This window comes from Triticum urartu, chromosome 4 (assembly GCF_003073215.2).
Source record: "Triticum urartu cultivar G1812 chromosome 4, Tu2.1, whole genome shotgun sequence".
NCBI lineage: Eukaryota > Viridiplantae > Streptophyta > Magnoliopsida > Poales > Poaceae > Triticum > Triticum urartu.
In genome coordinates, this window is record NC_053025.1 from 54,904,162 (window position 1) to 54,916,430 (window position 12,269).

At 45.5% G+C, this 12,269-nt stretch overlaps 2 protein-coding genes across 2 annotated transcripts; both read right to left on the reverse strand.

Annotated features, from left to right (window-relative positions):
* Positions 1 to 362: 362 nt before the first annotated feature.
* On the reverse strand, positions 363 to 1,248 carry LOC125550621 (thioredoxin-like protein CITRX, chloroplastic). The gene has a single exon (XM_048713650.1). The coding sequence runs from the start codon at positions 1,149 to 1,151 to the stop codon at positions 594 to 596; it is 558 nt and encodes a 185-aa protein (XP_048569607.1). The 5' UTR covers positions 1,152 to 1,248; the 3' UTR covers positions 363 to 593.
* A 2,792-nt stretch (positions 1,249 to 4,040) lies between these two features.
* LOC125550622 (cycloeucalenol cycloisomerase-like) lies at positions 4,041 to 8,596 on the reverse strand. The gene is made up of 8 exons (XM_048713651.1): positions 8,394 to 8,596; positions 8,152 to 8,321; positions 7,873 to 7,956; positions 7,273 to 7,314; positions 6,698 to 6,808; positions 6,003 to 6,194; positions 4,810 to 4,907; positions 4,041 to 4,494 (listed from the first exon to the last, which is right to left on the reverse strand). The coding sequence occupies exons 1-8, from the start codon at positions 8,398 to 8,400 to the stop codon at positions 4,305 to 4,307; spliced, it is 894 nt and encodes a 297-aa protein (XP_048569608.1). The 5' UTR covers positions 8,401 to 8,596; the 3' UTR covers positions 4,041 to 4,304.
* Between the last annotated feature and the right edge of the window lie 3,673 nt (positions 8,597 to 12,269).

A 12,269-nucleotide genomic window follows, 5' to 3' on the forward strand; every position in this document is an offset into this window, starting at 1 on the left:
CGTGGCAATGCACCACCGACCACGATCACCCAGAAGATGAGGCATCCATTAACAAAGGCCAGCAGAGAACCTAGCAACCATGTTTATCCATCAAGTACATGCAGCATCACACGTCTATGAACTACAACACCACCGTATCCACATTTGGAAGAACAACAAACACATCGCGTGCAAAGCATATAAACCAACCAAATCCGCATAGAACAACCGCCAACGAACTGGAAAATGCACATAACACAGGTAATGGGAGACGTGACTGACTGTTTAACCACCAGGAAATAGAGACGAGATGAACCTATCAGCACAACCGCCGACGGTGCAAGGCTAGCCAAATATTGGCAGCAAGCCAATCATGCTCTCAATGACAAAGCACACAAGAATAGTGCAATAGAGAACCAATTTGTTAGTCTCAGGCTCAAACCCTGATGCTACATTCTGCTCATGCAGATCTTGCATACGCGAACCTGCGGCCGAACAGCAACACAAAGCTCGAATCAACCACCGCAGGCTGCACCTAAAGAAATACTAATCACTACTACAAGACTCAGCTAAATAATGTAGCTACTACAGACACTACGTTGCCCAGACAAAACTCACAGCTCGTTTTCGATGATGTTCCTGACCATTTCAATAGGAATCAGCCCCTCGGTCCTAACGGCGTCCTTGCCCTGATCCGGGCTGAAGAAATACAGCGTGGGCAGTCCCCGTACCTGCATATCCCTCGCGAACTCGTACTCCTCGTCCGTGTCCACCTTGACAAACAAGGCGCTGTCCTCGTACTCGACCGCAAGCGTCTCGACGTCCTGCGCCATGAGCACGCACGGCCCGCACCAGGTGGCGTAGAAATCCACGATGAGCGGCACCTTCCGCTCCCCCCTGACGAGCTCCTCCAGCTCCCTGGCCGACACCTTCTTCACGAGGTAGTCCGGCGCGATGTACTTGCCGGAGCCTGGCACGTAGGTCTCCGCGGCGTTCCGTCGAACGGCTGGCCTGCGGCGGCTCCTGGTGTTGAGGCTGCAGGAGGCGGCGTTCTTCGCCGCGGGGACGGGGGAGGCCGGGATGGAGACGCTGCGGGTGGTCGCGGCTGCCGGGAGGTGCGACGCTATGGTGGGGAGGGAACGGGCGGCGGATGCCAGCGGGAAGGAGGCCATGGCCGGAGGGATTTGGGGGAGGAGCAAAATCCTATCCTCGGCGTCAGGGGTTTGGGTTGCTTGCGTGCGTGCGCACTGAAGAGGACCCTTTGGTTTGTAGGCACTGGCTCGGTCGCCACTCACTCGTTCGCTCCATCACTGTTCATGAAAAAAACAGGCAGTTTTTTTTCAGAAAAAAACTCAGATCTGGTATTCATCAAATATCATGGCAGCATAAAGAACATGAGAAGTAACAAAAATTACATCCAAGCCTGTAGACCACCTAATAACGACTACGATAACTGGAACGAGCCAAAGGCGCACCGCTATCATCGTTCTTCTCTCATGGAAGCCAATTAGAGCATCTCCAATAATCCCTAAAAAAGAGCAACTCCGATTAATAATGTAGATGTAAAATATTATTTTCACATCATCAAGGCACAAAAACGCTGCTCCAACAGGATGTAATTTTGTTTTACTCGAGATTTGCTCGTGATGTAAAATAGGGCATCAAGTGATGCAAATTTGCATCACTCGACCAAAACGCGCGCAGCCCTAACTGCCGCCAACGGACCTCATGGACGCCTCCTCAGACCCGGCGGCCACTAATCACCGCTGAGGTGCACCTCACCATGGCCGCCTCCGCGGTGACGTAAATTTTACATTTGGAGTTGGAGGTCATTTGTTGAAGTTAGAGATTTTTTTATGATGTAAAAACCCATTTTTTGGTGATGTAAATTTTAATTTGATGGTGTATTTTACATCATCTATTTGCTCTTACTAGTTCAAGAAATGATTCTCAAAAAATAATATTGTTCAGGAAACAGAAAAAAACAACCTCTGCTTTTTGTAGATTATAAAAAGTTTGCAGAGTTAAAAAAATAATTAATTTGAAATAAGTTCATGAAATTGAAAAAATATTCATGAATTGAACAAGTATTTATGAATTTAAAAAATTACAACATTTTCAAAAAATCATGATTTTATAGCAAAAAAAGAAAGTAAAAGTAAAAAAGAGTTGAAAAGGGGGCAAATATATATTTTAAAAATAGGTAAGAAGTCCCAAAAAACAAAACAGGGTGGAGGCTAATAGGTTTGCCCATTACAAGCTATCGCTCGGCAACGTGTGGGCGTTGTGTATGAGTTGCACTCGCCAAATCAGATTTACCTATCCTATCGTCAAACAACAATCAAACCCCTATGGCATATGGAACCAACTAAACATATGGCCCACATGCATACCAGCCCAATCTCTCCCCACTTGATCGACGAGTCACTTACTACAACTACTAAGCTCCCTAGAGAGGGAGTTGTGGTGCAGTGGGGCTGGGCGGCGCTTAGGGCCTGGCTGTAAGTGGATTGTCCGACTATATATGGTTGTTGGGCCCAATTGCAAGCGATGTGTAGTCTGTGTGAACTATATATGCATCGCGGTGAGTTTTTCTTATTGTCGGTGCTCGTGTGAAAGGGGTGGTGCTAGTCGCTGATTTTCTAGGCCGTGGGTGTGGGGGAGGGATGTCGTGCTACTTCTTTGCCGAAGGGAGGGTACATTATTGTCTTCCAGATACTGCCATCACCTTCAAAAATAGAGGCCAGCAGAATAAAAGGCTCCATGAATGAAGAACGACACGACAAAGCACATCGATAGTTTATTATACTGGGGTGGCCCATCAGCTGGAAAGTCGGTCAGTGGGCTGACCTCAAGACCCAACAAGCAAAGGTATGGTCAGGGTTCCTCGAGCCCTCCTTTTGGAAGATTCTCATCTTGACGTGCAAGTCAAGAACCCCTCATCGGCCTGGACCTTAGGTCAGTTAGCAAACTTGTAACCTTAGGTCTCGTTGCCCTTTATAAGGCGAGACCAAGGGTAGTTCGAGGCATGTCATACCATTCGTAGTCTCGATAACAACATCACTATGCATATTGTGACCCTCTCACACGAGGCATTTTCCTCATCAATCAATAACCAAAACAGGAGTGGGATGTTACCTCCATGATGAGGGTCCGAACTTGGGTAAACCCTCCGTGAGTGATCCCGTCTGATACTACTAGTCCTGCGCACCACCAGATCGGGACTAAATGGGGAGTTGGCGCGCCAGGCGCGAGTTGCGTTGATCAGAGATGTAGCCCAGATTGGATATCAACTTTCAGCCTGCGTATTCATGTCGGGCCAAAGTCATCTTTGACTCCCTCACCTTTGTTTGTGGATGAGACGGGTCGACTCTACACCAAACCCACCACCCACCCCCCATCAGAGCCCTCTTCTTCAGAAACCTTGAGTTCGGCATCAACCGCTATTGGTGGCATCCGCCTTCACATCCCACCACTTCTCCGGGCAATGGACACTGCTCCCGAGCACGCTTTGGAGTCTGCATCCATAGCCCTCGCTCTGGGCTCCCAAGCGAAGCGATATGAGGTTTCATCATCGACACTCTGCACCTGAAGCCCGCGCCAGCTCTCCGGCCTCTTGGCCGAGGTGTTGCACGGATACAACATCATTACATTAACCCGCCAGCCCACCCCAACTTCCCACTTAGTGCCGAGGTGTTGCACGGATACAACATGCCCGTTGCTGGACGATCATAGGTCCAGCGACTGCATCTAGGACGGTAACACATCCGACGCCGGCAACAACTCGGGGAGCTGCCCCTCGGCCACGCGTAGGCTAGGAATTTTTTCACTCGAGTCTAGGCTAATGTTTTTTCTTTGAAATGTGAAGGCTTGACTCATATCCCATGTATGAATAGAAATTCATTCCTACAAACCAAAGGGCTTCAAAGGATTCTTTTTTCTATAAAATTCCTATCCTTTAGAATTCTACAAAATTCCTGTCAATCAAAGGAGACCCGAGTATTAGACATGCATGCCCCAAGCACCCCGAAGGCTACTTTCGAGCCGCACACAGACCGTGCTGCGTCAAGAATCACTTTCTGGCTGACATCAAATCTTCATTGCCACTAGCTTATTCAAAACAGGTTCTAAGATCAGGCTGAACTTACAAATTACCAGTTCGCTATTCGCACGCACGAAGCAAATACTACATGCAGACAACAAATCGATCCATTAATCAGCAGTTTTCATCCCTCCAATGGAGAGGCGAACACTCTTGAAGGACAGCGGCAATGGCTGGGGTTGACGGTACATGTGGGAACAGAAGAATTCATGTTGTTCCTGGATTAGACGCTTTCATTCTGCGCATGGAACCATGCAAGCCCCGGCTGTGCGCACCGTCTTGATTCGGGGATGGGTACGATTGGCCCCAGAAATATGCGCCATAAATCGAGTATTATTGTGACGAGCATGGCTGCGCCCAGAGCATCGACGGCCACCCTGGGAAGGTCCCACTTCTCTGCTTTTTCGTCGATCCTGAAAATGCCAAATAAGAGTTACACAGAGTTGAATATGGATTATGAGATTGAGAACTAGGTAAAGAGAAAACAGTGAGAAGCCTATGCACCCAACTGCGATGATGCGAATGAAGTAGGTTGTTGGAATTCAGAACTATATTATTTTGGTTATTCAATATACCGATGTTTAATATGGCCAGCTAGAGAAAAGCTTAAATGTTTTGGCAAGCATTGACAGAGTTCAGAACCAGATATTGCTGTTTAACAATGAGCTCGATGGATAAAGTCATAGCAGAAAGAGGAGAAAAGGAGACTAAATTCAGACAAGTTTTACCTTGAGAACATCGGAAAGCTGACGAGGAAGTAAATTGCATAAAACAATGATCCAACTTTGTACATTATGTCCCGATCGACGAATTCGTAATATGGAAACTGCAAGGTCAATTTTAACATCAGGAATGTAGTATCTTGGCTTCATTCACAAATAGAAAAAGGATGCAGAAGCAGAAAAAATTTAGTACGTATAAGCAAGGAAACATTTAGCTTTCTGGATAGCATCACTGAAAAGTGAAAACAACATCAACTGTATGTACATCACAAATAATGACATACTGTGGTTGTGTATAACATAACTTCGTGATACAATTTGATGTGATGCTACAAAATAGTTGCAACATGGGGGTAGAATGTTTTGCTTTATTTAATTTTCCCAAGTACCTTACGAAATTCTGATGCATTGAAAAATAAACAAGACTGATAGAAAAAACTCTGGTTACAGAAAAAATGTAAACACTACACGAAGAAAATCACTACAGCGTTTAATTCGTGGGACATAAGGTAGATGAATCTTAGTCAAATAGATGATACAATCTACATTAGGAACTAAAGATTTCCCCATGTCAGGCAACCAAAATACGAAGCAGTAATTTCCTCGAAATGTTAAGTGTCAATAACTGGGCACTGTTTGAAATTTATTTACGTATGACATCTGTTTCGTATGTAAGTATAAACTATTTGACTATATTTACCTAGTTGCTTCCAGGTGCATCAGAGAACTGATTCCAGGCTCACAATGCCCGCACAGTGAACAGTAGAACATGTGTCGAAAGCATTGCACAAGCTACCACTGATTTATATTTTAAGGGACAATACGTACAAACTTGATATGACCTAGCACTTAAAATTAAGAGATATCAAGGATTGCCTAGAAGTTCTTATCCACACTTGCCCATAATTAGAGATTCAAAGGCATTGTCTGCATGTTCTCTGTTATCTACCTAGTCCAGCAGGATACATAGTTAGAGTAGATGGGTTCTGTGCAATTGAGCTGCATGAGACACACACACACAAAAAGTAATAAAAGATTGGATTCAATCAAAATAGTTTGTACTCTAGAATTAAGGCACAAAATATTGATGATCACCACTGTACGCAAGCAGATGAAAGTTAAATATTAGTAGACTGGGGAGAAAAATCTCATAATATTCATAGCACTCTATGCATCAAGAAATATATGCTGGAACATACATTTGCAATGGCTAGGGTCTCCAAGTATGCAATGAAGTATGAGAGTGCTAAAATCCACGCGGCTTCAAACAACCACCGAATAGACTGTGGCAGGTGAGCTGTAGAGTGACGTAATCTACGAAGTGTCATATTTGATGCCATGTGATAAAATAAGAAGCAGGCATGGGTCAGGAGAAATGTTGTATGGGGTACCTGAAACATGAAGAAAATCATTAAGCATTGAAACAAATAAGTAGAATTAGTGTAGCACATTTGAATAACTAGTTACTATCCCACAGATGCACTACAGAATTACAATAGAAGGGTTGCAACAGATATGTATCTGATTTGTGTCAATAATGTACATAACATAACGGAAACTATGTAGCAACCAAACAAAGTTTTAAATTAAATATAAAATCTGAATTGATGAATGATACCATCAGCATGTGGTACTCAACTAATATGCAGAAACTTCAACCCTGCTATTAACCCCTAATTTGCAGAAGAGAAATGATGGAAGGGGATATATGAAGTGGGAACAAAGCTATGAAATGAGACAATTTGATTGACTTTATAGTAGTATTCCGCAAAAATATGTTACAGGTATAGTAAGTAAAAAGAACATGTATCTGACAAAATAAAATATTTGTAAAGAGTAGCACTCTCAGTGAAATTTCTCCACCCATCCATCCCTTGTGTGAACAGGATCTTACATTATTCATCCTCCATGATGGAAAAGTATATGACGCACCAAGAACTGTGAAAAAGTAATGCGTCCAAAAGTAGTTACCGACATAACTGAAAATTATAATCCAAACATTAGCCTGCAATTGAAAGATGTATCATGGATTTAGCAAACAGTTTCGAAGAGATAATGTGAGAAAATGCATTACCAAATAAAACTAAGTCCATAGACAATGAGAAGTGCTGCTCATTATACCTGTATTAGTAGTTGAGCAACAAAGTAAGTACTGTCGTAACTGAAGATAATATATCACTAGTGTTTGTTCATACAGTGTAGCTTGCTGAGTTTATATTACAAAAGCTTTCATGAGTGTCACTTGGCAAAAATATGGTAAACGCTTGATACATAAATTGTTATACGAGCACTTTTAAATTTCTGTAGGTCAAAGTTAAATCTGAGTACAGTATAATTGTAGTGAAAAATATAATCCTGAACCAGGTCTATATAACAGAATCATATTACATACAACTGTGGGGCTTTCCGGGACAGTGTTCATTTCTGGAACAAATTGGCTTACAAAAGATCCACACTGAAAATACATACCTTGACCCAGTAACGATCTTTTAAACTTCTAATACTATCTGCCTGAAATGGAGAAAAAAATCAACTTAACTTTCAAATATATGATTGGTGTACACACCAGTACAAGAGTAACATAATAAGCTCAAATTTGCATCCTTTATGGACCAAATTAAGAAGATATAGTTTATGACCGAAAATAGGAAGACAGATCAGAAGGGAAAAGATGCAATGCAAAACTGAAGCTCGGATAAGAGAGCTGCAAGTGAGAGGAGCACATCCTAATGGAGAAGCTGACTTGCCGAGACAACCCTCCTGCTCTTCCATCATAATGGTGCAGTATTATAAAATGTTTTCTCAACTCTAGTTGTCATCTTAATTGCGATAAAATGTTAATGTCTATGTTTATGCATACTACTACAATGTTTCTCCATTCTCACTTAACAGCGGACACCTGAATTTGGTGAAACAGTAATACTGCTGCGCAGATACCGCCCTTTCTTTGCTACGAAGAGTAATCATGGGGACACGGTTAACCTCTGAAGACTGAATGTCACGTCGAACAGATCTTCAGAAGTTGATCTGACGAGTGAGTAGAAGCCTAGAAGGAGGGTGCCAAATTACCTTTCCTACGAGGAACAGAGGGATGAGAAAGGCAGGCACGGTTGACACCAATCCAAGAACCAGATATTCCAGCTCCGTGAAACTCTGCACATCACCACAATAAAAAAATACAGGAATGCTTATATAAGAGGAAGAAGATAGTTGATCCAGTCGCTACAAAACAAATCAGCAAGATCGAATCTTTCTCTCAGGATCCCATCTTCGCTTTAGGATCCACCAAAACGCTCCCAGGATGAGATCGATCGACCAGCAGGCGAGGGCGGCTAGCGCTGGTAGTACCTCGTAGAGCTTGAAGGGGACGACGACGCCGAGGCAGAGCGTGAGCCAGAAGGGCGTGTACAGCAGGAAGAACTTCTCCCCCCACCTCTTGCTCCCATCCGCCGCCAACCATGCGTTCTTCCCGGCCGCGCCGCCTCCGCTCCGCTTCGCCGCCGCCTGCCGCCGGACAGCTGCAAGGACAGACGGCTCCTCCGGTCAGGTGGGGAGACACGTGGAGGGACTCCATTGGGCGCTGGGCTCACCTGTCATCGCTCGATCCCGCTGTCAGCAGCCCCTCCTCTCCTCAGTCGCCGCCTCGCCGGGGCTGTCGCTGCTTGCGGCTGCAGCGGAGGAGATTCGGTTCTGGGTGGCACTTGCGGAGTGTGTGTATGCACCCTCGACTGACGCGCCGAACAAGGCAATTTGCAGGCGATTGGTTCGTCCGGTCTGATGGGTGGGTACAATACGGACCCGAGTAGAGTAGAGTAGTTTCGGTGGACGGGTACATTGGTGGATTTTATTTCAATATATATTCAAAAATGATAATATTTTCAAGTTCAAAAAAATCGAAAAAATTCTGTGAAAACTTATACATATTCGTGATGGATTTGTAAAATTTCGTTCAAAAATATTATGATTTGCAAGCTGCATGAAAAAAAAAACCCGGCCCAAAACAATAAAAATGGCCCATTTTCATGTATGTTGTACACCACATATTAAAGTATATTGTTATGAAATTTTTCCTGGATGTGTTATACATGTATTTGTGTATGTAAAAAAATCGATTTTTTTTGTAATGTGGAAATATGCTTTTTTTTAAGTCCACCATGGAGCCCGTCCTCCATTTGCTCTTTTCGATCTACAGCTGAAGTATCCCTCCCTCCCTGTATGTCATGACGGATGGCCCAATCAAAGACCAGTCACAAAAATACTACCCAACAGGACCTTTTAACCTGTTTCTAGATTTTCTTTAGGAGTATTTCTAGATGCCCAGGCTGACTGGCACACCATTACGAGTTCATAACCGGGGTCGATATATAGAGGCCTGCACATGTGTGCTACATCAAATTTGGCCCATGTTAACCCACCCGACCCTACAAATATAACCTATCTATCTCCATCTGGATGAAACCCCACCTCCCACTCCACTTCACTCTCAGTCCACTCCATCCCTCGTCCTTACCTCCTCTTCTACATGATGGGCAGCGGATCCGAGTCCAGCAACTTTGGATCCATCGACTGGGACCTTGTCCCCTGTCGGGACGAGGAGTTTGTCGTTCGCCCGACTCTCCGCCGGTCCCGATAGAAATTCGCTCAAGCTTCACCGCCCGAGTCGTGACAACGGGAATCCATTGCGTCTGTGCAAGAGGGGCTTGGATAAGCCGGCGTCGGTGGCTCAAGGCACGCGATCGCGGCAGATCCTAAGTCGATGGGAGGTGGCTGGAGGAATAAGCGCTCCACCCCGGATGGACCCAGTCTGGCCGTGCAACTCCTGTGTTGTGTCATCATCCCGGGGATATTCTGCTCATAGTCCAAGGTCAACAACGCCAATGTGCGCTACCTTGGATGCGCCGGGTGCCCCAGGTGCGATGGCAAGTCCAGGGTCGAGGACCGGCATGCCTCTCGTGTGAGGGCGAAGGTACGAAACGCCGTGCGAGGGCGAAGGCACGGAACGCCGCCGAGCCTCTTTCTCCAACCTTCTTCCCTCATTTCATCGTATTTTGCCCTGAAAATTTACACACATGTGTGCTATGCCTTCATGTATGTACCTTTTTTTCAGAATTATTGAAACATAAAAACATGAATTTTGATGAAATTTGAATTTTGAATTTGGAGGCCCCATTGGAGGCCGAGCTCCAAAACGGTTTTGCCACACATCGGCCTAGCTCCCATGCGATACATTGTGTTAAAGCGGGCGATGTGTGGCAAAAGACCGATGCACCAGACACCTCTCCTCCTGTGTACTTTTCCTTTCCAACATCTCCTCCTCAAGTTACAAAACTGGCAGCAATACGATCATGCACTTTTCATCTCCTTTATCTGCTCTATAGTTTATTGTGTTAGAGTTTGAGTTATTCACGCCATGTAATCTCAACTATCTTCCCTCGTATCTGAATCTATCTCTCTTTCTCTGTAATGACTGGATCGATCTCCTCCTCTCTTGTACTCCGGACAAGGATTTCAGCCTCAATAAATATACACACGCGGCTCTTCTTTGGGAGAGAAGGAACGCTTCATAGATTCTAACATGGTATACAAAGCCTAGCCTTTTATCATCATGTAGCGATTCCATCATCCAGCGAACAGAAACCCAAACCCAATCATCGCCAGGAACCCAAATCCTATCACCATGGCTGGTTCTAGCGTCGTCTCCCTCAACCTCGGAGCCCCTCTAACAGAAAAGCTCGCAAGAGGGAATTACCTTCTCTGAAAAGCGCAGGTGATGCCAGCGCTGCGAGGCGCGCAAGTAACTGGCCTCCTCGACAGTACAGATGCCGCACCACCAAGAACGGTGGAGGTCGCGAAGGCGGGAAATACCACGGCCATGGAGCAAAACCCTCTGTATGGCCTGTGGCTAGCGAAAGATCAACAGGTTCCGAGCTACATGTCGAATTGGTTCACTCCCAAAATCTTGGCGCGGGTCATTGGTAAGGAAAGTACTCATGATCTATGGACTGCTCTTACCGCACTATTTGCTGCGCAGTCCCAATCTCGGATAACAAATCTGAGAATTGCCATCTCCAACACCAAGAAGGGCAACATGTCAAGCAACTCCTTCATCGTCAAGATGAAGAGTCTCGGAGATGAGCTTCCAGCCGCCGGTCGTCCAATGTGTTAGAATTGTGTCGAATATTGTGTATGAGGTAGGTTACAGTTGGACTTGTAGTTGTATTGTGTTTAGATAGGATATGGAGTCGTGTCCTAATAGAACACTTGTATCCTAGGCCTCTCATATATAGCGGGGGTAGACACATGATGTAACCTATGCCAACATAATAGCACCGGAACACAGGGGAAGCCAGCGGCATGTGCCGGTGTCCAGGGCGACCGGGTGCGGTATTGTAACAGTGTCACGGGGAGGAGCGCCCATAGTCAAGCCCCGGGGATGTAGCCATATCGGTGAACCTCGTTAACAAATCTCGGTGTCGTGCTCGTGTGATTGCTTGGTCCTCGGATAATCAACGATATGCCTCGAATTTATTCTAACAAGTGGTATCAGAGCAAGGTTCAAAGAGACCGTTGAAGTTGATCTAGAGTAAGAAGAAGCATAGACGTAAATCTGCAGGAAGTGATCATAATACGGGATGTAGGATGTCGGCGAGTTGCGATCTAAAGCCGAGTTTGTCGTGCTGTAATCTTCGAGTAGTAATCGGAATCGGTGCGGGTGGCTACAACGGTGAAAGATCAATCTCGGCGTGTTGCGGTAGCCGCAAACAGCTGCAGTGGTGCACATGGTCCAGCACAAGACGCGTACGTGGGGCAGCGGCTTGTGGGCAGGCTGGCTGTGCGGCTTGCAGCCGTGGCTTGGGGCCGAGAAGGAGCAGCGGGCCAGATGTGTGTTGAGGCCCATGAAAGGGTGCCGCTGATCTGAAGACACATTTGTGTAGCTACATGAGATTTGTTTTGGACAAAAAGAATAGGACCGAGTCCTGGTATATGACACAAGGCAGGAGATCGAATCGGCGGAGAAAATTCATTGATACACATCATCAGAAGAGTTGAGGCAAGGCAAAGCTAGCATTACAAAATTTGTGCCAAGGGAGCTACGCCACGTGAGAAGACCAGAAGGTTTTTTGGTTGAAATTTCTATTAGTACATGAGGGTGTACCACGCCAGGTTTTGCTTGTGTACTTGGGCATCACGTGAGGAAAGCTTGGATAATTTTTCGCAGGGTCAGCCATACAAAGAACCATGGTGCCAACGGGTACCAGGTTTGAGGTGGAGAAGTTTGCGGAGCTGAAAACCTTGGGTTATGGCAGACATGGATGAAAGATTTGTTGGCACATCAAGGATGCTTGAAGGCATTGCGGGAAGTCATGCCAACTGAGATGGAATTATCATGTGATGGATGGAAATTCATGGAAGACGATTTGGGAGCCTCGAGCGTGTCATACAGTCGAACGAGTTCGGCTGGGTCG

Coding starts and splice junctions, on each gene's coding strand:
- LOC125550621 (XM_048713650.1), bottom strand. CDS start 1,151: ATGGCCTCCTTCCCGCTGGCATCCGCCGCCCGTTCCCTCCCCACCATA.
- LOC125550622 (XM_048713651.1), bottom strand. Junction 7,957..8,151: donor TCCCCTTCAAGCTCTACGAG/GTACTACCAGCG, acceptor GGTGATGTGCAG/AGTTTCACGGAGCTGGAATA. Junction 7,315..7,872: donor CTCTGTTCCTCGTAGGAAAG/GTAATTTGGCAC, acceptor TCTCCATTTCAG/GCAGATAGTATTAGAAGTTT.